The following is a 24,553-nucleotide window of genomic DNA, read 5'->3' as shown; positions in this document are numbered from 1 at the left end:
GTTTTCTGAACCGTAAGGTAGGACTGATAATGGTACTTTCCCTCATGGAGTTGTTGTAAGGATTAACTTAATTAATGGGAGGGCAGAGTGGAGAGCGACTGCTCAGTGCATATGGACTTTCTTTTTAGGGTAATGGAAGTGTTCTGGAATTAGATAGTGATGATCACTGCACAACACTGTGAATGCACTAAAAGCCGCTGAATTATATGTATACTTTAAAATGGCTAAATGATGCATTTTTGTCTCAATTTAGAAAAAACTTGTTCTTCCTTGTCTCACTGGCCCATAAAATTAGTTAAATTTTATGCTGAGGCTGGTTTTCTAGGATGCTAAGTAACACCAAAAAGAATGAAAATCTTTTCTCCATGGGAATTATATCAGTACCTTTAAGGATGTGTTTTTGTTCATGAATTTTTCTTTCTTTTTTTGCGGTACGCGGGCCTCTCACTGTTGTGGCCTCTCCCGTCGTGGAGCACAGGCTCCGGACGCGCAGGCTCAGCGGCCATGGCTCACGGGCCCAGCCGCTCCACAGCATGTGGGATCTTCCCCACCGGGGCACGAACCCGTGTCCCCTGCATCGGCAGGCGGACTCTCAACCACTGCGCCACCAGGGAAGCCCTCGTTTCTTATTTTTGATTCACACCTGGATTCTAGTCTCAGACGAAGCTTCTAAACTGTGGGAATTCACTTAGGAGCAATTTGGGCTACTGTGATTCTTCTAAATATTTTGGTCATTTTTATAGCTTCTTAAAAGAAAGCCATCTGAATGAGTTTAATCTTTCAACAATAAACTGAAACAAAAAACATTTATAGTATCAGATTTTTGTTTTTTAAAGAAGCATAGACATATTGCAAGCCACTGTCAATTTTAGATATACATTGGAAATTTATTTTTGCCCAGTGGAGTACGAGGTGTTCATAAAACTCAAATCTGTTTTAAGAACAAGAGTTAACTGAAGCCTGCGTGCCCAGAGCCCCTGCTCTGCAACAAGAGAGGCCACCACAGTGAGAGGTCCGTGCACCACAATGAAGAGTAGCCCCTGCTCACAGCAACTAGAGAAAGCCTGTGCACAGCAACGAAGACTCAACACAGCCAAAAATAAAAAAAATTAAAAAAAAAAAAAAAGACCAAGAGTTAAAAAAACTTTTTTCCCCGTCCTCTAAACTAAGAACAGTCACAGGGTGCCATTACATAATACTGTCATTGGTTTATCCTATACACGCAATAACAAGATAGCAGTGCGTTCCCAGTAGTTGCAGCCCTGTGGCAGGACCTAACCTGACTCTGATTATTTGTGGTGACCTCTTGTGTGTGCTGGTGGGGTCCTCCTGAGTTATCTAAGCAACCTCTCTATCACCTTTTAAGTCTCAGCCATAGTCTGATTTGAGATTTGGAGGCTGAAAACTACATGAGCTCCTTGAAATAGCCAGTTTTGAAATTTTGAGATCAGCCATACTGTTTCATCTTACATGTTAAATCTTCAGGAAAATAGTACATAACTGATGAGCAACCTTCTTATAAACGTCCTTTATAAATTAAAAAAATATGAAATCCTTTCTTAGCGTTCTTATTTCCTCCCTAATATCCTCAATTTCCTTTGGCTATTTTAAATCATTATTCCCTGAAATGGATGACATTTGGTTGCACCACACTTACTAGAGTTATCTTTTGTGTGTCCAAGAACTTTTGCTTATTTTTATGGATGTCGTTTTTTCAATCAGATTTTTGGCAGTAAGCATTTCTGCTAACTTAAAAAAAAGCTCTCATGGGTAAGGATCATTCTGAGGTTTTGAGAGTTTTCCAGTTGGAAACTGTAAACTGAATAAAGAAAAGACAGTATGCAGTTCCTTGAATATAGCCTTTTCTATGAGAGTAAGATGGATTATTCTGAAAGAAGTTCATTTTCACAACCAGAAAATGGCGTGATGCTTTCAGGGATGAACTTCCATGAGGGAAACTACCATAAACTTAAGGAAAGGTTTTCTCCAGAATACAGCTACGTAGATAATCAATAGACAAAACATTCGTTTGCAGGGTTTTTTCTTTCCTTTTGAATAAAGTCTTTTTAGTTCATGAGTTGAATGCAGACTTTTTAATTTGTCTCTTTTGAACCGCAGCTATCAATGTTTTTTTCATATGTTTGGATTCTGATTTGTGATATTTAAAATAACTTCAGTTGATACCAATAGGTTTCCTTTTGAGGCTTTTCAGTTTTAAGTGACTCCTTTTCCTTTTGAGCCTTTTCAGTTTTAAGTGACTCCTTATCAATCTTCTTTTTAGTTAAGAGTTAATGGAAGGGTAATAACTTTTGGTTGACCCAATAACATTTTCTGATTGAGTTTTAGTTTTTATAGGCAAGTTAATATTAATAGTTTATTTATTTATTTTGTTTTGTTTTTTGTGGTGCGCAGGCCTCTCACTGTTGTGGCCTCTCCCGTTGCGGAGCACAGGCTCCAGACGCGCAGGCTCAGCGGCCATGGCTCACGGGCCCAGCCGCTCCGCCGCATGGGGGATCTTCCTGGACCGGGGCACGAACCCGTGTCCCCTGCATCGGCAGGCGGACTCTCAACCACTGCGCCACCAGGGAAGCCCTAATAGTTTTTTATATTGGAAAATAAATTGTTCTTCCTGATTTTCTCTTGGAGAATGTGCTATCCTTCTCTAACTGTATTTCACTATTACGTACTTGTTATATACACTCTTATATAAAATAGTGATGTATCATTTGTTTGAATGTAAGTTTTATACTTTACTTTCAATAATCCTAAAAGGACTTTACTTTGGCTTTGGGTACTGAGTGTTTCTCTTTTTGTAGCCTTTTCCTCTAGTCTCCTCTTCCCGCTGGTTGGTCAAAAGAGGTGAGTTGACAGCCTATGTGGAAGACACTGTGCTCTTCTCAAAAAGGACATCCAAACAGCAAGTCTACTTCTTCCTCTTTAATGACGTGCTCATTATCACCAAGAAGAAGAGGTAAGCCTTCTTGTGGCGTTGCTCGCTGTACATCCAGTTTTGAAACTCTGTAATTCAGACACCTGTTGGAGGTGATCATCCTTTAAAAGCTTGAGATGTTAGGTGTATAGTTTCTACACATGGACTCATACAAGCCTCTGTGCTTCATTTTTTGAAAATTACCTCTACAGCGAAGACTTGAATTGTTACCAGCCTCATTATCCTAGCCAACTGCTGCTGGGCTTTTATAGCATGCAAACCTCTGCTCTAAACATTTGACAGGTTTATGTTATTGGATTCTCTTGACATCCCTGGGGAGGCAACCCTCTTAATATTTTTTTTTTTTTTTTTTTTTTTTTTTGTGGTACGTGGGCCTCTCACTGTAGTGGCCTCTCCCGTTGCGGAGCACAGGCTCCGGACACGCAGGCCCAGCGGCCATGGCTCACGGGCCCAGCCGCTCCGCGGCATGTGGGATCTTCCCAGACCGGGGCACGAACCCGTGTCCCCTGTATCGGCAGGTGGACTCTCAACCACTGCGCCACTAGGGAAGCCCCTCTTAATATTTTTGATCAGCATTTTTCACAGTTCTTCTGCCATAGGACCTTTGTATAAAACAGACAAAAGTTGCTTCCGGTTGAGAACAAGCTGGGGTGTGACTCTAGCGTTTCTTGTAACTTAATTTAAAATCCACTGCTCTTAAAGATTGTTAGAAAATCTTTGAAAGATTAGATTTTTTTTTTTTTTTTTTTTTAGAAAAAAGTTTCCCCGTGACTGGGAAGATGCTAGCAATACTCCAATACTCCCTGCTTCAGGGAAGAAAGTCAATCCCTTGGTTGGCAGAGTGTTTATTCCTCTTACTTTAGACTTCTGGTTGTGGAGTCAGGTCCTGCTCCAGAAGGAATACTGTACAAGCCTTTTCTTTACAGCATTTGTTCTAACTGTTCCCACTCAAAACACACACACATGCACATGCACATACACATACACATACACATACTCCCCTTAGCCCTTAGCTCTGCCTTTCTCTAGGGAGCATTCTTTATTAAATGTACTCAGTATGTGTTGGATTATAGAATATTTTCCTGCTGTTTCTCCATAAATAGTCCGTCTTTCCTAGAATATGAACTTAGAATGAAATTATAAATCTGTGGTTTGTTATTTCCACATACGAAGGCGATGAAGGTAGGCTGAATTGCTGGCATATGATAGGAATAGTAGTAGTTAGTTCACGGGGTACAGTTTAGACAAAGTAAAGAGAATCATGGAAACAGGCTTCTGTGAATATATAAAATTAATGCCCAAATTTATCATGAAATGTTTATTCAAATTCTACTTCTGAGTTGCTGACATTTTAGCTTGAAAGTTCAAACTAAATTGAAACAGAGGTTGAGCTTTTCTTTCTGCTCCTTCTAATCAGACTGTATTATGAATTATTTCAGCTGCTCGGCTGTCGAGGTGACATGAAAACTTTGTATGGTCTGCCCTGAAGAGCCATAATGTGACGATGATGAATGCATAAAGACGCTGATGATTATTTTTCATACTTAGGAAAATAGTGTTCCCATAACTTCAGGAAGAGATTATTTCTCTTACCTGGGACAGTTTACATAGTTCTAGTAGCTAAGTAAATTTTATAAATACAGATTGGAGAGGAATTATAATTTTTGTATTTTTGTGTTTTGTTGGTTTCCTATGAGATAGCATGTTTCTTTGGCTTTCTTTGCGATGTTTTGTTTTTAGAGGAGGGTGATTATATATGACTCTTCAAATGCCAGAACTCTTGACTTTTAACATCTTCCAGCTGTTGAAATATTTGTTCTGTCTCAATGGACCAAAAGCTTTCACTGAATTTTTGATTTTTAATGATAAAATATACATTGACAGTACCAAGCCAATTTTTTTTTTTTTTTTTTTGTGGTACGCGGGCCTCTCACTGTTGCGGCCTCTCCCGTTGCGGAGCACAGGCTCTGGACGTGCAGGCTCAGCGGCCATGGCTCACGGGTCCAGCTGCTCTGCGGCATGTGGGATCTTCCTGGACCGGGGCATGAACCCGTGTGCCCTGTACTGGCAGGTGGACTCTCAACCACTGCGCCACCAGGGAAGCCCCCAAGCCAATTTTAAATGTAAATGTAGTTTTGCTATGGTGATGAAAACATTAAGGGTATTAAACCAGTATGTCACAACTTTTATTCTTTTTTTTTTAAAAAAAAAAACGTTTTTAAAAAAATTATTTATTTATTTGGTCACACTGGGTCTTAGTTGCCGCACACAGGATCTTCATTGCGGCATGTGGGATCTTTAGTTATGGTATGTGGGATCTTTAGTTACGGCATGGAAGTCTTAGTTGTGGCATGTGGGATCTAGTTCCCTGACCAGGGATCAAACCCAGGCCCCCTGCACTGGGAGCGCGGAGTCTTAGCCACTGGACCACCAGGGAAGTCCCGCAACCTTTATTCTTGAACTTGCCTAGAACCCAATAAATACAGACTTTTGAAAGTTAGAATTAAGATATATGCTATTCTACTTAGCGGTGTACTTTGCCCTCCACAGGAGATTTTGCCATTATATTTAATGTTGCACTGTGAGCTATCCCATATTTTTTTCCTTAGATATATTTGCACTTCTGTGTTAATAAAAGAAAGAAATACAGCTTCAATGGAGAGGGCAACCCTGAGTACCTAACTGCCTTTACCAAAAATGGGGTTTTCTTGCCTTTACCAATTAGCTCATCATATTTCTGGTGCTCTTGACTCCGAGAATAGCATTGGAGGTTCAAGTTGTTTATGACCTGAATATTTGGTGAGGGTGACAAGCAGACCACAGTCTTGATAAACAGACTGGGTTAAAAATGTACAGTATGCACAGCCGTATTTCTGTTATAGCTTCAAGGAGGCAGCTACAAATGCTTTGCATGCCAGAGACAGCCATGAAGGGGATACAGCAGCTTCGAACAAGGCAATCGCTTAGGCTTGGCTGCGAGGTACAGATGAAAGATAACTACGTATGCCAGCTCTGTAGGACTGATCTAACTGCCCACTGCCTAAGTCTAATTCTAGGAGTCAGTCAAGGAGCTTAGCTGCTGGGACTCCAGTGGTTTTCAGCTTCAGGGAGGCTCCCTGGCTACTGGGAGGGACCGCTTGGGAGGACAGTTACTCTTCCTCCTGTCTGGCAGGTGGTTTATGCTGAGATGGTTTATGCTGGCGGATGGGATGAGTGGCTACCTCAGCTCTGCAGTATGTGTGTGTATCACTGCTAGTGCTTGCAGAGTGGATAGTGACCATGCCCCTGTCTTCTAGGACAGAAATTTTCACTCTTTTTTTATTTTATCTTACTTTATTATTTTTTTTATTTTTTATTTTTTTTGCGGTACGTGGGCCTCTCACTGTTGTGGCCTCTCTCGTTGCGGAGCACAGGCTCCGGATGCACAGGCTCAGCGGCCATGGCTCACGGGCCCAGCTGCTCCACGGCATGTGAGATCTTCCTGGACCGGGGCACAAACCTGCGTCCCCTGCATCGGCAGGTGGACTCTCAACCACTGCGCCGCCAGGGAAGCCCTTCACTCTTCTTTAGACTATCAAAAAGAAGTTTAAAGTTTCCATTAGCTCTGGACAGCTTGTGAGTCACCGTATTGATAGTCTGTTCTGTCAGATTTCAGAAGGATATGTGATCGGTTTGACTACTTTGGATGAGAAAGTGAATTCTTGGTACTTGAAGCTTTGACTGCACGTTGTCTGGTTACTTCCAGAGCAGAGTTCTCAACTCGGCACTATTGAAGCCCTACAGTTCGTTGTCGTGGGGGCTCCCTATGCTGTGTAGGGTGTTTTCGCAGCATCCCTGCCCTCTACCTACTGTTTGCTAGTGGCGCCTCCCTCCCAGTTGTGACAACCAAAAATGTCTCCAGACATCATCAGATGTCCCCCAGTTGAGAACCACTATACTAGAATGATGGCAAACCGTTAACCAGCTTTGCCTTCAGAGGGAGGAAGGTGTGCCAATCTGTCAGACCTGTCACAGCAATAGCAGTAACATTGTAATAAAAAAGGAATAGATTGCCATGTTGTACTCATAGATTAATGAATAATAACGTTATAAAATCCAAGTTTTGCCCAGCAATAACTTATAATTAGTTATCCATTACAGCGCACAGACTACACCCTGATGTACAACCTTCTGGATTAAGAACCATTGTCCCCGGTTTTGAAACATGAAAACTGAATTCAAGACCTAAATAGGTTCAAACTCCACAAACGCTTACTTTGCAAGGTAGTTAACTGTCTTCTTGTCTCATTCAGTGCCTTGTATCTGGCTTAGGTCTTCCTTTTCAATTTCTTCTGAAGCTAAAAACAGTCTTCCTCCCTGTAATAGTTTCTACAGCTGCTGTAGCAAAGTACCATAAACTGGATGGCTTAAAACAATAGGCATTTATTCTCTCATAGTTCTGCAGGCAGAATTCCGAAATCAAGAAACTGGCAGGGCCATGCCCCTCCAAAGGTGGTGCTTGTGGCAGCGTAACTCCAGTCTCTGCCTCTGTCTTCATCTGGCCTTCTTGCCTCCTGTGTCTCTGTGTGTCTTAAAATCGCCCTCTCCTTATAAAGACACCAGTTATTGGATTTAGGGCCCACTCTAATTCAGAATGGTCTCATCTTAACAGATTCCATCTGCAAAGACCTTATTTCCAAATAAGGTCACATGGGACAGCACCAGAGGTTAGGGCTTCAGCATATTTTTTGGAGGACACAGTTCAACCTCCTGTACTCCTCCGCACATCACCACTGCCTCACTTAAACACAGAATGAAGAAATGTGCTGTAATGTCTTAGCTAGTTCTAGAACACACATTTTTTTTTTTTAACATTGATGCCATTTTTCATAGATTTCTGAATGTCATCATGGTCATGTGATGTGAACAGCTGTATTTGGAGTTTTCTCAGGTTACATTCATGTCCCAGTCTCCTTCCAACCTGTTCCTTCTCCAGGGTCTGTTCCCTGCTTAGTAAAGGGCACTTCCATCCACCCAGTTGCTCCACAGTAAATCTGAAAGCCCACTTCGTCCTTTTCCTCACCGTGTTCCCTGTCCGTCGAATCCCCAGTCTTCTACTCATGATGAAACAGCTTCTTTACTCACACATTGCAACGCCCTTGTACCACCTCCTTGAGCTCGCCCAGAAGACACACCTAGCTGGATTCATGCCACCATCCCTCCATCCATTTACATTCCGTAGCCGGAGTATGCTTTTTAAAAGACTCAGTTTGTCCTTTGCAAACAGCCCTTCCATGGTCGCACCTTGCACTCACTGAGGCATTCTAGCCCCCAGGACCTGGCACGTGCTTCTTTCTCTGCCTGGAATACCCTCTCTACCTCATAACCCTGTTCCACCCCAAATCTTTTCTAGGCAAAGTGCTTTTCATTCTTTAGGTCTTAGATTAATTGCCACACATCCACTGGGAGCTCTTATCCATTCCTCTAGAGTGGGTTGATTTCCGCTGCTCTGTGTTCCCATAGAACCCTGCACTTTCTCTGTCATAATATTTGTGTTACTATGTGTTCACGTCTGTCGTGTTGACCTTTGCATCCTCAGTGCAGAGACTGCGCCTGGCCCGTAATGACCATTTAATAAATATTTGTCAAACGTGAACCAATCCATCTAGATGGTTAAATATACACAATTTGAGTGGCTGCGTTACTTAGTGGGCAGGCTCCCCCCATTCCACACGCAAGTTAAAATTTCTTTGAATTCTCTTTTATTTTTAAAAGACATGTGATTTTTGTATTCTGTTCCATTATAGATTCATTTTCAATTAATTTTGGTAAAAGCAAGTCTGGCACTTTATCATGTGGCTTCTCACATCTTCTGGAGTTTTATCTATAAACTTATCCATAAATGACAGGTAACCTCAATCTGAAAAACACTTAGGATTGTATTTGCAAAACTGTGCTCTATAGAGGAAGTTATTTATTTTTTTTAGCTTGCTTTTATTTTGTACTATTGTGTCAACTAATGTTTTGAGCTACCCATACAAAAGGGTTTAAGAGATAAAAATGTTGAATTATCACACACACACATACATAAGAAGTCAAGTGAGTTTGGAAAACCCTACATACTCCATCCCCCTTTGGAAGATTCACTATTGGATCATTTAGGAAGGCTTTTGGCTACAAGTGACAGAATTCCCAAATAGCAGTGGCTCAAGTGATTAAGACATTTACCTCTCTCACCAAACATGAAGACCGAGGGTGGACAGTAGCTGTGGCTTGCGGACTTCAGTAGTTGTGGCTCATGGGCTCAGTTGTGGCACACGGGCTTCAGTAGTTGTGGCACACAGGCTCAGTGGTTGTGGTGCATGGGCTTGGTAGTTGTGGCTTGTGGGCTCTAGGCCCACAGGCTTCAGTAGTTGTGGCACACGGGCTCAGTAGTTGAGGCGCATGGGCTTTGTTGCTCCGTGGCATGTGGGATCTTCCTGGACCAGGGCTTGAACCCGTGTCCCCTGCATTGGCAGGTGGATTCTTAACCACTGCACCACCAGGGAAGCCCAGAAGACTTCTTGTATCTCACGTGTCAGTCTTGGTTCACAAAACTTGTCCTTATAAAGGAGGCTGGGAAAGCAGCATACGGCAGGGGAATCAGACAGCCAGGGTTGTTTTAGATTAGCTGTGAAGCAGGGGAGGAGGCAGTGGTTTGATAGTAGGTAGTTCCAGCCACAGCTAGGAAACCCTCTTTTCCACAGAACACCAATTAACATGGGTAGTTTGGAATACAGGAGGAGTTTTTATTTTGGCCACTCTGTGTGGCTTGTGAAATCTTCGTTCCCCAACCAGGATTCCACCCCCTGCAGTGGAAGCACGGAGTCCTAACCACTGGACCGCCAGAGAAGTCCCAAGAACTCTTTAAAAGAACTAATACATTGCCTTTGAGATGAATGGGGTTGGGGGTTGGGTTCAAAAAAAGCCAGAAGTGGCTGGAGATTTAGAACCCACTTCCCCTTGGCTGGTATTAGTCCTCCCGCTGTGGTTCATGTGAGTATCTCGTTGGTAGTGCGTTTTTTTTCTCCAGTCAGCCCTGCTATGCCCTTAGAGCTGCAGATAGATTGGCCTGGTCTGGGTGTTAGGCACAGTACCAAAAGAATGCAGAAATCTAGTCTAGTCTTGTTATCCATACCAGTAAATGTAATCGTGTCCTGATTTGTTTCTTTCATTCTTCTCCTGGATTCTGTACCCACAAATGATCTAGCCATGATGTTTTTGGGTATCCCTATAGTTAGATGAGTAGTAATAGTAATAATGATGATAAGCGCCTATATTATTGCACGTTACAGTGTGCCATTCATTGTGCTCAGAGTGTATATGCAACATACCATTGAGTTATCACCGCAACCTAGTATTATTTCCATTTTACAGATGAGGACACTGAGGCAGAGAGAGATAAAGTCTCTTTTCAAGGTCTCTCATCAAAGCCAGGGTTCTAATCTGAGTCTTTGACTCTAAAACCTTCTCTCTTAACAATTTATGTTCGTTACTTCTCAATTTCATTTTTCTAGAATATTTTCACCTTTCCGCTATCCTATAATGTTATTGGGAAAAATAGCCTAGAAACTTGCACCTTTTCTGTTTGCTTTGATAAACAACTTCTTCAAAGCAAGATTTTTTTAAGTGAATATTTTTATAGTTTTACTGGTCATGGGAGAAAGTTAGAAGTGGTACCAAACTGCTTTTGTGAGCTTTTCTCTACCTTTAGCTAATCTAGTGTCAGAGTGTGGGGAAGAGCATTTCCTTTTCATAACATTTCCTTCCCGCAGATATTTAAGAAAGGAGCTTTCCACTTCCTGATTCCTAGTTCCATAAATATTGTGTGTATTGACATAACTTGAACCCTGTGACACATTACAAATCCTCGGGTTTTAAAAGAAAGATTTTCTGTAATAGAATTCTACCTGATCATTATCAGGAGTGCAGGGATTTAAGTTAGAACTTGCATTTCCCTAAGTAGTTTGACTGCCCAGTAGCTTAAAGTGGTGCAGCTTAAAGGGTCATGGCCTGATTTGGCCCCGTTTTGAGTTTTTCCATTTTGACAGCTTTCCCATTATAGAAAGCTGAGGCCACCTTGACATTGTCCCTCTGTCTCTGCAGAATAAACTCCTTCCTTGGAAAATTAACTTTGAGTATCTTGGATAAAGAAAAGGCAGTAGGACTCTGACTCAAAGCACTTTTATTCCTGGAACATAAAACTTGGTTGTTTCTGACCACTTGGGTCAGGTCCTAAGATCAAGATGGAGAGATGAGGTGGGAGAGAAATGAGAGCCCCCTTTCCTCTTCCTGCTTCTCTTTTACTCTCGTCACCTCACCTACCCTTGATCCCCTGACATTGCGAGTAGTAAGAGTATTGTCTCCTCTGTGTCTGTAAGAAGAATTGATGTTGCCATTCAGTGTCAAAAGATTCACCAACTGAGAAGCACAGTATCAATGTCTGGGGTCAGACAGAACTGCGCTCAGAATCCTGGCTGTGTGACCTTGGGCAAGTTGCCTTTAATCCCTCAGTCTCAGTGTTCTCATCTGTAAAATGGGGATAACAGTGTCATCATCTTCCTGGAATGTCTATGAGAATTAAGTGAGATAGTGCACACAAAACTCTTAACACAGTGAATTGTCCCTGCTGAGGGACGGATACCTGCTGCATATCATCATTATTCCTAGTATTGTGTATCTCCCCAGAGTTTTGGCGCAAATCAGATTATTGCTCTTCTGCTTCTAGAATATTTTCTTGTTTTAAAAAAATGGTTTGAAACCTTAAGCCACTGCTACACAGCTGAAGGTTTGGTGCACTCCCAGGACAAACCTGGATTATGGCCTCTGAAATATGGCCTTAGGAATAATTACATTTAATGCCATGCCTCTCCCTTCCCATCCCCCATCAAGAACCCATGTCAGATGGCAAGTGAGTGAGAGATAACCATTGATCGACTCTTAATCTTTTATAAATTGTTATGAGTCATGTGTATATGTTTGTAGTAGTGATTTTCTTGTAACATCCCTCATATCCGATTAGGAGACACTATAACTTTGTGGCTGACAAAAGTGAATTCAGTATATTTTTCCCTTTATTCAAGGAGGTCAGTGGAGATAAACCTGGATTGCAGTGTGGGGATTACTCCCATAATTTGGAGTCACCAGCTTCAGAAGCTGCCTACTTTTTCTTCAGAGCTTGCTTAATTCTGGTTATGCCAGAGAGGAAGCTTCAGTAACGTCAGACAGCCTCTTGGACCTGCCCATCTCCTCTTTGTCAAGGACCATGGGTTCAGGATGTCCTGTGGCAGCCAGGGAGGTTCCAGGTTGGAGAATCTGGAGATCCGTGGTGCCAGGAATGGGGGCTTTCTGGTCCTGTTGTGGATTATTGGCCATCATTCTTGGTGTCAGTGAATCACAGCAGATCCTTATTTTACCAACAAATGTGACCCGCTTCTCCACTATTTGTTATTTTCTCAACAATGAAATAGGAAGCGTATGGCATGTTTTTTTTGTTTTTGTTTTTTTTCCTTTTTGGAAGTCTAGTCTTTAGTCTTTTAAAAGTCTTTTAAAAGCTGGCTATGCTGTAAAGTGGTCCTGAACAATGTATTGATACACCTGAAACTTACATAATAGGAAAAAAATCATTAAGAAAATGAATTGACAAACCACAGACTGGGATAAAATATTTTCAAATCATACTTGATAAAGGAGTTATATCCAGATTACATAAAGAATTCTTAAAACTCAAAAGTAAACCAACTCAAATTTTTTTTAAATTAATTAATTAATTTATTTATCTATTTATTTATTTTTGGCTGTGTTGGGTCTTCATTTCTGTGCGAGGGCTTTCTCTAGTTGCGGTGAGCGGGGGCCACTCTTCATCGCAGTGCGCAGGCCTCTCACTGTCGTGGCCTCTCCTGTTGCGGAGCACAGGCTCCAGACACGCAGGCTCAGTAGTTGTGGCTCACAGGCCCAGTTGCTCCGCTGCATGTGGGATCTTCCCGGACCGGGGCTCGAGCCCGTGTACCCTGCATTGGCAGGCAGATTCTCAACCACTGCGCCACCAGGGAAGCCCCCAACTCAATTTTTAGGTAAGCAAAAATTTGAATAGACATTTCAGCAAAGATCTCCAAATGGTTTTGTATATGAAAAGGTGCTGAGCATCACTAGTCATTAGGGAAATGCAGGTTAAAAGCAAAATTAGGTACCACTTCACAGCCACTAGGATGACTTTATAATAAAGACAAAGATAGTGTTGGTGAGGGTGTAGAGGGACTGGAGCCCTAATCTGCTGCTGATGAGAATGTATTCAAAATGATACAGCCACTTTGGAAAGTGTTCTTGCAGTTTCTTAAAAAGTTAAGCAGTTTACCATATGACCCAGCAATTCCATGCAGTGTTCCATCCTAAGAGAAATGAAAACTGTTCACAAAGACTTGTAGGTTAATGTTCATAACATGCGTGTGGCATGTTTGTTAGTCTTCAGAATTATTTTGAGGAGCTGAGCAAATAAGTCTGTTTGAAATCAGGTTTTGGGTAAATATCATGCCTTGTTTTGCTGGTCGGAGCCCCTGCCAAATTATGAATTTCTTGACACAGGTATTTAGCTCTAATTATGCTTAGTCCGCTCACTCATTTGCAAAGCACCTATAATTCTCAGGCTTTTAACAAAATGCCAGGCAATTTAAAGGCATGATGTTCTGCAGGAAGATTTGAAATAATAGCTAATAACATTTACTGACGGTAAGCCAGGCATGACTGTAAAAGCTCTACATGCAAAAAGATGATAGAGGCTTCCCTGGTGGTGCAGTGGTTGAGAGTCCGCCTGCCGATGCAGGGGACGCGGGTTCGTGCCCCGGTCCGGGAAGATCCCACGTGCCGCAGAGTGGCTGGGCCCATGAGCCATGGCTGCTGAGCCTGCGCGTCCGGAGCCTGTGCTCCGCAACGGGAGAGGTTACGACAGTGAGAGGCTCTCGTACCGCAAAAAAAAAAAAAAGATAATAAATGTATTATCTCATTTAATTCTCCCAGCAATCCTAAGAGATGGGTATCGTTATTCCCAGTTTACATATGAGAAAACACAGACAGGATCAGTAACTTGCTCAGGATCACAAAGCGAGTGAGTGATGGAATTGGGATTCTTACCAGACATTCTCAATGAAGTCTGTACTCTTACCTGTTATACTGTACTTTATTACTTTAAAATTGTATATTCTTCTACTAAAAATGTGTTTAATTCTAAAACCAAGATTTAAAATTGAAATCAACTTCAGTCATGTGAAAAAAGTGTTTTAACCTCTTAACTCAGAGTAAATTTCAGCATAATCCAATCTCCTCCATCCTAGAAATGTTTAACTAGGGTATTCTTATTCCAGTTAAGCACAAGATCAAGCGTGGGGATTTAGCAGTCATGTTTTCAGAAGGGGAAGAGAAACAAGTTGAAATCTGCAGAGGAAGAATTCTTGTACGTGTCTTGAAGGGAAATGGGAAGAATCTCTTTGATTTTATAAAACCCCACAGACTTTTGTGAATCTGCACATCGGGAAAATGGCAGAGTCATTGTAAATCCCTGAGAGAAAAGCAGGAGGGTCTAGGAGAGGATCTTAGAGAATGGCCATAAAAAAAGGATGACTTAGAACTGTTGCAGAAGGCATTAGAAGAGGAAGATAGAGTTTCAGGATGTCACAGGTGCTCAGCCTCAATCAGTTCTGTAGATGAAAGTGGTGACATCCGCTCACTGGATTTGGTAGCGTGTTGGGCTGCCATGGCTTTTGGGAGCAGTTTCACTGGCATGTGGGCACAAAACGCAGGCAGCTGCTAGCTCAGGAGACGTTTGTCTTTTTTTTTTTTTTGCGGTACGTGGGCCTCTCACTGTTGTGGCCTCTCCCGTTGCGGAGCACAGGCTCCGGACGCGCAGGCTCAGCAGCCATGGCTCACGGGCCAGACGTTCCGCGGCACGTGGGATCCTCCCGGACTGGGGCACGAACCCGTGTCCCCTGCATCGGCAGGCGGACTCTCAACCACTGCGCCACCAGGGAAGCCCGACGTTTGTCTTTTGACAAGCAGATTCAAGTAAAGATTTTTTTCAGCACCGGGAAACTGTGTGGATGTTTTAAACAAAGCCTATGGAAAAGGAGCTACCGACTAGGTGAAAAATAAATGTTATTTTTGACGATAGAGCCAGAAAATCATTGTGTTTTCTTTTGGATAATCCTTACTAGCATCTTTTCTTTTAAATTTAACTCTTTTACAAAACGAAGAATTGGAAGTTCTCCTTCCAATCTGTCAGATTTTTGCTCTGAAAGAAAGTTCAAGAGCAACGCAAGGTGGAAGGTGAGACAACTCACAGATAAGGCTGACTGGAGCAGGAGGGTAGGAAAGCTGGTCTTTATAGTCTAACCCTTCTTCTCGTTTTCCCCATCTCCATCTTTGCTTTCATATTCCTGGTTCCATCTTGGTCATCTAGCCTATTTCTCATTCCTGGTCATCCTTATTAACGTAAGATGTTTGCTCATAAGGGGTAAGGTGGGAACCCTTCCGATGGTATTTGCATGTGTGAAAGCAACCCCCTGGTCACAAGGCCCCACAGAAAGACCTGTTCCATCACTACCTCTTCTTCATGACTGTTACGTACCTAGGGCTTGGACCCAAGGAAGTACCCAGGTTTATGGAGTGAGATTGGGAGCCAGCTTTTAAAAATTTTTCAGATGTTTCTCCAGATGTCCCAATATGATTTGTTGACTAAACTGTCAGTATTCCACAGATTTAAAATGTCATTTATATCATGTAGTAAATTCTTAGATGTATTTGGGGTCAATTTGTGAAGCCACTGTTCTGTTTCACTAGTCTGTCTGTCAGCTAATACCTATCAGTCTCAGTCTTTGAATTACTGTAGCTTTAAAATATGTCTTTAATATATCATATGGTTAGTCCACTCTCATTTTCTTTCACAATCTGACTCTTCTTACGTGTTTATTTTTCTGTATGTTTTAGAATCAGCTTGACTATTCCCCGTCCTTGCTGCCCCCCAAAATCCTGAGATTTTTTTGAATGAGATGGTGGTAAAATTATATATTAATTTAGGAAGAATTGATACCTCTTTAATATCAAATTTTCTATCCATTCAGGCCTTCTTCTAAAGTATTTGAAAGCTGTCTTCATATAGAAGAAACGTGTTAAGTTTAATCCTAAATATTTTGTGGGTTTTGTGTCTATTATAAATAAGATCACTTCTACCATTATATTTTCTGAGTGTTATTCATTCATATATGGAAAATACATTTATTTATTCGTTTGTTTATTTAGCTAGCTGCGCTGGGTCTTAGTTGCAGCCTGCGGGATCTTTTTGTTGTCGTTGTTGTTGTGGCATATGGGATCTAGGATCTAGTTCCCTGACCAGGGATCGAACCCAGGCCCCCTGCATTGGGAGTGTAGAGTCTTAGCCACTGGACCACCAGGGAAGTCTCAGAAAAGCCTTTTTCTTTTTAACCCAGCCACTTTAGTGAATTCACTCTTGCCTTATATTTTCAGTCAATGATGCTATATGCAAATAATCAGCTGTTTATAGGGCCAAAAAAATTCCATTGCCCAAGAGTCCCTTCACCTATACCCTCAGGCATCCACAGACACGTGGAATGATGATAGTCTTCACGTCTATGCATTTATTATTCAATCTTTTTTACCTTGAATTGCGAAATATTTCAAACATACAGAAAATTATCGAACACTAACATGCCTATCATCCATGTTTAACAGATATAAATTTTTTCTACATCACTGTCATATCTCTTCTTTTTAAACAACAGTCCTGACATAATACTGCAGGTATACCTAAAGCCTCTTCATCATCATGCCTTCTTCCTCCCCCTCCTTTCCAGAGTCAGTCCTGAGTGGAGCTGGGTGTCTGTCACCCTGCACTCACTGCTGAGTATGTACATATGCAGCTTTGGTATTCTAAAAATGTATGTATGTTGTATGCAGTTGTAAATACTGTCCTGATTTAAAAGTAATAAATATATGCCCAGTATGAAAAATCCCACCTTTATAGAAATCTGTGGGAGAGAAAGTTCAAAGTGCTCCGTAATAATCACTTTAAGAAATCCACTGTTGGGACTTCCCTGGTGGCACAGTTAAGAATCTTCCCTGCCAGGGTTCCAGCCCTGGTCTGGGAAGATCCCACATGCCGCGGAGCAACTAAGCCCGTGCGCCACAACTACTGAGCCTGCACTCTAGAGCCCACGAGCCACAACTACCGAGCCCGTGAGCCACAACTCCTGAGCCCACGTGCCACAACTACTGAGCCCGCGCATCTAGAGCCCGTGCTCTGCAACAAGAGAAGCCACCACAATGAGAAGCCCGCGCACGGCCACAAAGAGTAGCCCCCGCTCGCTGCAACTGGAGACTAAGTCTGCGCACGGCAACGAAGACCCAGAGCAGCCAAAAATAAACAAATTAATTAACTTAAAAAAAAAAAAGAAATCCACTATTCACAAAAAGATGTATCAGTTTTCAGCCCATGCTGTTAGGTAGCATGTAGTAGAACCAAACACTATCGAGCTGCTTAACAAAAGAACGCCTTCCAAGGGAAGAATAATTGAGGTACTTATTTACCACCATATCCTGCTCTCTACTGATAGTTTTTTATCTTGTTAAGAAAAGAAAGGAATCTCAACAAAGGTTACTAGGACTTTCAAATGGGTTTCAACAGGGAGACCCATCATTGTTTATACCACAGAGCAACAGGCTTGTATAGATTTGATTGCTGTGCCTGATAGGAGCCTCTGCCGCTTGTTTCATGAGCAGCTGGTAAACTTGGAGCCCGCCTAAGACAATCAGAGGAAGTCTACATATAAACTTCTCTGTGCGAGGAAAGGTGGTTTTTCCATTTGCCTTTTTCTGAGCAGTTTAACTTCCTAATTGCTTGATCCAAATTGTTTCAGAGACTGTGTAAACCATATGTTTGTTAAATAGAAGAAACAAACATGGGGAAGTCTGATTAGCATCAACTTCCCTAGGAAAGGAGCATCTTCCCCAGCCCAGCTGAGCTCTCTTTGTACTTACTGGACACAGTAAGTGGGTCGGCAGAGGAGGAAGTGGGGTTGTAAATGGCTGCATCTGACTGTGGATTCGTTCCTCTTCTTTCTGCTTAAGCCCATATTTTAACAGTTATCCTTCTGTATTAGCATGAGAGAGACCGTAGGTGCTGGCTGACATGAGGAGAATGAATTTCACTCAGTATTTAGCAGATTTAGAGAGGGGAAAATATTATTTTGAACCTTTATGAGATTAAGTGTGTGAATGTGTCTGTGTGTGAGAGAGCACAAACACGCTAGCAAGAGTGAGCTCCTTTTCAGTTTTTATTCCATTGGGTTTGAATAATAGCTGACAGGGATGAATCATCAACTCACTTGACTACTGTTAACTCAAGTTTTTTATATTAAATTCATTAAAGAGGTAGTGAAGAAGTTGTGAACATTATGTATCACATAATGAAGATGTTTGCAGGTCTAGATGAAATAATGATATTGGGTGACTGCTATTGAATCAGTTAAAAAAAAAAAGCAGACTTGTTTCCTGCATCGTATTTTGGATACAGAAGGCAAAACAGTGGGAAGTTCTGTGTGCAGGCACATTCAGTGACCCAGATGTGCAGGTGTGTAGACACGGATACCTTGAGGTGAACTCATGTAGCTATAAATAAAGTGGCTGCTCTCTATCATTCCAGCCGGACACCTGAGAGAACCACAGGTGCAAACTGGATCAAACGGTCACCCTAGGTCTTAATGGCATTGTAGTTGTCATGGCTTAAGAGAACAATTAAAAAAACATTCTATTAACTTGTCTACTTCTTCTGTCTCTAATTACCACCACCACCCGCCCCCCCTCCCCGCCGAAGACAAAGATTCAACACATCGATGAACGATGAAACAACAGTAGCTGGTATTGTTCGTACTTAGGCAAACACTGGTTGTATTTAGGCAAACACTGGGAGAAATATGAACTCTGAAAATTAAGAGGGAAAAAAAGACCTAACTAGTTTTTTCCTATTTGTTTACATTAGTTTCCTGTGAACTCTTCGTCTTGAATTCTACTGGGGACTACCTAGTAAGTAAGGCCACTTTATGCTGAAGACTTTTTGGAACTTGAGTCATCTTGAATGATGGCTTTATGGCATATAGATTTCTTTGCCTTTTATTTCTTTGGGAATACAAAGAATACCTTTGCACTGTCATTATTTAGGGCACTGCCTACATACCCCATGTGCGCAGCATTAAGGAGGTTGGATTTCTCTGTCTGAAGCAGAATTATTTTTAACTGGAAATGGGCGTCTTTAACTAAAAGGTCATCTTTTTAAACTTGTGAGTTGGACCGAAAGAGTAACTCAGAGGTGCAGAGAGAAGACAGTAACAGGCAAGTCCTTGTTCATCTTGTTTTTTTCTCTTGTTTTTGATGTTGTTGTTGAGGTTTTGCTTTTGTCTTTATTTTTTACTTTTTGGTTTTATCCTGAGTCCTGGGTTTTACTACATCTGTGTCTGAGCTATCTAGACAATATTATAAGCTTTACTTGCTGTATGGTCAGGCCACTCAAGATGGCTGTTCTCTTGTTCTCTGTACATCCCCTGCTGGAGCAGTGCCACCTACCTACACCTTACTCACAGGAACGTGCTTGCCCCCTGCCCCAGCTAGTGATTGTTCTAATCATCAGGCCAGAATGATTCCATCTGCTAGTTTATTAAAGAGAAACATCTACCCTTGTGATAGTCATTAACCTGAGGGGCTGTGAGTGATGTGCCCCAGCTGCTGGTCTCCCTGGTAGCTGATAAGCCCACCTGGCGTCACTTCCCCCTATGAATGGTAGCCTCCTTCTCCCCCACCCCGAGCAGTGAAGACGGCTGCCCTGTCCCGCCTGCTGTCTGCAGCACAGGGCGCAGATGTTTCCGATGTGTGAGATCCCGTCTCCAATAAACCACTGATGTCTCTGTCGCTGTTTCCACGCTCTTTCTTCGCTCTCGAGGCTGGGCAGCTACGAGGCTTGTAGGCCTGCAGGGTGCAGCCTGACACCAGCTTTGCCAAAAATCGACTGCTTTGTTTCTGGTAAACACGGTCTTTTAAAAGTATAACGTTGTTTGTTTGTAAAGTGTATTACCCTGGTTCCTCCTTTTATAAAAATTATGTGACCTTTGATAAGCCTCATTTTGATATGAGAAATATTTTATATATTCTGAGTATGGTTGTGCTGGTCCGTTGGCAGTCTCAGGGGAGCTTTGGAGGTGATCTTGCCATGTGAACTTTCAGTTAATACAGATGGTTACCCTAGCAACAAACAGACTTGATCAAAAGGCAGTGTTTTGCTTTTATAGAGGATATAACTGTGTTTGCCGGTTTTGGAGGGGGAAGAATCTATCAAACTAAATTTTAAAAATGATTATAAAGTTTTTAAAGCAGAGTTACAGGGAGTGGTTGACAGGCAGATGCCCACCACCGAATGAAAAACTTTATAAGAAATCTTGAACAAAATGGCCTGTTCTGAAATTCCTAGTATAGTTGGGCACAAGGATTTTTTTAATCTCTTAGCTCTCCTGAGTTCATACGTTTGCATTTATTATTAGGTAAGGTTATTATACAATATGGTTCCTAGAATACATTAAAATGTATTGCATGGTCATCCATTTACTCAGCAGTTATTATTGAGCTCTGCCGTGTTCAACTGCAAGTACACATAGAGAATAGAGGGGAGGTGTATCTAAGCAGAGTTGGGATTTGCCAAGGAAATGAGTGTGTCTGCAAGGAGTGATTGTAAGTAGGTATCAAGAAATTCAAGTTGGATAAGTGAATAAGCATGAATGAGAGGACATGAAGGGTTTAAGAATGGAGGGAAAGGTGGTGGAGTGAGTGGGTTGTAGGAATGATGGGTTAAAATTTTTGAGGTTGAGGATTAGAAGAGGTGAGCCAAAGAGATTGGCGGGGCTGGTTAGACAGAGGTGTTTGACGTTGGGATGGCAGAGAGGTTGCAGTTGGTGGTAGTGACAAGGTTGATTGTTGAAGGGGAAGTCAAGGAACTGAGAGGCTGGGGTGATGGAAGGATTGCCACATGGAAATTCAAGAAAGTAGTGTTGGAGAGTGACAGTAAGCCAGTAACTAAACGCATGAGTGAGGATGAGGCATGATCCGGGGGCCTGGAGATGACTGTGGGGATGAGATAGAGACTGATGGCATGAGCATCAAAGCTGGGGACCTTCTGGGAGGACAAAGCGATCGTTGTCTAGGAGTAATGAGACTCAGGCAGGGCAGGCAGAGAGCCTTCAGAGGAGGCTGTGCTCTCCAGAAGAGCCAAGTTTCTGTTAAGGCAACAAGGTAAAGGGAGAGTTCAGAGAAGAGGCTGAGGATTTAGAAGATTTTGTTGGCTTCCCTAAATGAGGTGCATTTCCAGAGGATGCAGGGGAATGCTTTAGCCGAGGGGCTTAGGGAGGTGAGGCCCGATTAGGCATGTTCACAGCACTGTGCAGGTGAGAGTACATTCAGGGGAATGAAGTATACCAGGCGGTCTTGGGCATAAAAGCAGGGATAAAGGGCGTGGCGGGATCAGTCCTGGTGGTTTCTGAACAGGTGGTGAGGCCATGCATGTTAGAGAGAAGGATGGGTTGGCCGTCTTGCCAGAAGCAAGCAGACCTCTGGGGCTGTTCTTCCCTCCTGTGCCTGGTGGTTTGGAGGCTGCCAGTGCAGCTTCGCTACCCAGAGTGTGAGTAGGTTTGGGACGACCTCTATCCTGCGGCCCGGGGTAAGGCTGGGGAAGTATAGCTGTTCAAGCCTTACCATGATGCACGCGTGTCTCACTTGTTGCAAGGAAATGCCAGGAAAATGTAAAATAAAACCTAGAGGGTTTAATAATTGTTTTTTTTTTAATTTTTATTGGAGTATAGTTGATTTACAATGTTGTGTTAGTACAGCAAAGGGCATCAGTTATACATGTACATATATCCACTCTTTTTTTAGATTCTTTTCTATATAAGCCATTACAAAAAATTGAGTAGAGTCCCCTGTGCTATACAGTAGGTGCTAATAATTGTTTTTAATATTGCTTTTATATGTAAGATACAATTTAGTATACTACAGAAAAATAGTAATTAACAGGTTTAATTTTGGAGGGTTATATTGACTCATAATCAGTAGATTAATTCAGAGTCCAATTCCTATTTTAAAATAAATCATTCTCAGGCTTCCCTGGTGGCGCAGTGGTTGAGAGTCTGCCTGCCGATGCAGGGGACGCGGGTTCATGCCCTGGTCTGGGAAGATCCCACATGCCGCGGAGCGGCTGGGCCCGTGAGCCATGGCCGCTGAGCCTGCGCGTCCAGAGCCTGTGCTCCTCAACGGGAGAGGCCACAGCAGTGAGAGGCCCGCGTACTGCAAAAAAAAATAATAATAAAATAAAATAAAAAATAAAATGAATCATTCTCTCCCTGTCCTCCTTCCCTCCTCTGCCACCTTCCCCCAAAATGTGATTTGAAAACCGATAATGTCACAGTCTCATCCACTGAATTACTGTGTTCTTTTTCCCTCTTCCTTACAGTGAAGAAAGTTACAATGTCAATGATTATTCCTTAAGAGATCAGCTACTGGTGGAGTCTTGTGACAGTGAAGAGCTTAATTCTTCTCCAGGGAAGAACAGTTCCACAGTGCTTTATTCAAGACAGAACTCTGCTAGTCACCTCTTTACGCTGACAGTCCTTAGTAACCACGTGAACGAGAAAGTGGAGATGCTGCTGGGAGCTGAGACTCAGTAAGTATGTGCGAGGGGAGGGTTTCAGAATATCTGCTGTCGGTCTTCCCTACCTAATTACCCTTGGTCCACAGACTCCCTAAAAACAGTAAACTCTACCTACTATTTATTTTTTTTAATTGATTACCTGTTATGCACCAAGCATAGGTCTGGGTGCTTTATACAGATGCTTGTCTTCTCACTGTCATCTTCTCAGTGTCCTGAGAGATGGATATTATTATTTTCATCCCCATGACTCCTGATGGATGTGTTGTGCTTTAGGTGGTGTGCTTTTATATTTACAGTGTTTTAAAAATCATTTTATTTTAATCATTGATAAAATTATGACCCGGGAGCTCTAGGAATATGACCTAACTGGCAGTGTGATCCTAGGCCCTGAGTTTTCTTAGGTACTGAAATAGAAGTCATTTTGTATCACCTACCTTCGACCAGGCAGCAGAAAGACCAGTGATTTCTGTCAAAAGAGATAGATACTCAGTTTGGGGAAATAGGTTTGTTGCAGGAAGGGGAACCCCTTCCAGGGCCTGAGAAAATGGGCTCTTGTCTAACACTGGGAAATGAATTGTGTGAGGAGACATACGTACTGACAAAGCAAAAGACTATTGGGAAGGGGTGCGGAGAACAGCAGGGTAAGGGAACCCAGGAGGACTGCTCTGCCATGTGGCTCTTGGTCTCAGGTTTTATGGTAATAGGGTTAGTTGTGGGGTTGTCTCTGACCAGTCATCTTGCTTGTGCCCATATTTGATCCGACTCAGGGTCCTCCCTGGTGGTTCTCGCATCTCTCAGCCAAGATGGGTCTAGCGTGACCGTTTCTGGGAGGTTGGCGCACATTATGGGCTGGCATCTCCTCCCTGCTTTCGGCCCCTCCCGAAAATTCTCCTGGTTAGTTTTCCACGGCAGCACCGTGTCCTTATCGGGACCTCCTGTTGTGAGACAACTCATGCAAGTGGTTAGCATCGTGCCTAGCCGAGGTGGGCAGCTTCCATCAACGGTTCCCTCACATGTTGATCCCTCTTTCCCATCCAGAGTTTATGCAGAGGCAGAAGCCATCCTGTTTGCACCTGCAGTTTCACCAGCAGTTAGTAGGCAGTCCATCCTCACACAGGATGAAGGGAAGGGGGCTTAATTGTCAAGGCCACCCGTGCTGCTACTGAACCAGACTTGGGTCTGCTTGCCCGTGCACAGTAAAGCCAATCTACTGACACCGGGTTGTAGTGAAGGAAAGTGCAGTGTTTATTGTAAAGGCACCAATACAAGGAGGATGGGTGACTCACACTCTAAAAATCCCAAAATCCCCGAAGGCAAGGCCGCGTGAGGGAGGGGGTCGCAGGGTATGTGATCAGCTCGTGCACAATTCTCTGATTGGTTGGTGTTGAGGTAAGAGGGTGGTTGACATTATGAGTCCTTAGGTGCCAGTCGGTCTGGGGGCTCATGATCATCAAGTAGTTAAGTTCTTCCATTTGGGGTGGTTTTAGCATCTGTAAAACAACTCAGGAAATGTGCATCAGATACTGTTACCTAGGTACTTCAGAGAGAGCAAAAACAGAGGGTTTTGGCGGGGTCGGGGTGATGTCTACCTTGGGAAGGCCCTGTAGGGTCCTGTTTGGTTACATTGCGATTTTGTCCACTTAGAGATAGCTGACCAATTTGTTTGGAAACTGGAAACCTCCTCTTAGAACAATCATCATAGGCAGGTATTGTGTTGGGTCAGAGGGTGGAACAGTGGAGGGAAAGGAGAAGTTCCCTCATTCTTGGTCCTCTGGGGTTCCTACACCCTCTCCCACTTGGCTCCTACATGGTGTGATTAAAATGGATCTGTAGCTCTT

General features: G+C 42.7%; 1 protein-coding gene across 3 annotated transcripts in view; it reads left to right on the top strand.

The window, feature by feature from the left end:
- The window catches only part of ARHGEF26 (Rho guanine nucleotide exchange factor 26), a 157,625-nt gene that overhangs the window by 106,719 nt on the left and 26,353 nt on the right, over nucleotides 1-24,553 (top strand). For all 3 annotated transcript variants that reach the window (XR_010943426.1, XM_067737463.1, XM_067737462.1), the window contains exons 11-12: nucleotides 2,817-2,971; nucleotides 22,518-22,727. Coding sequence is in view for 2 of the 3 variants with exons in the window: in XM_067737463.1 (XP_067593564.1) it covers nucleotides 2,817-2,971; nucleotides 22,518-22,727 (365 nt within the window). In the remaining variant the exon portion in view is untranslated. The remainder of the gene's footprint in view (nucleotides 1-2,816; nucleotides 2,972-22,517; nucleotides 22,728-24,553) is intronic.

Source organism: Pseudorca crassidens, chromosome 5, assembly GCF_039906515.1.
Source record: "Pseudorca crassidens isolate mPseCra1 chromosome 5, mPseCra1.hap1, whole genome shotgun sequence".
NCBI classification, from domain to species: Eukaryota; Metazoa; Chordata; class Mammalia; order Artiodactyla; family Delphinidae; genus Pseudorca; species Pseudorca crassidens.
The sequence above is the reverse complement of the archived record's forward strand: the minus strand, read 5'-3'. Positions and strand labels throughout refer to the sequence as shown.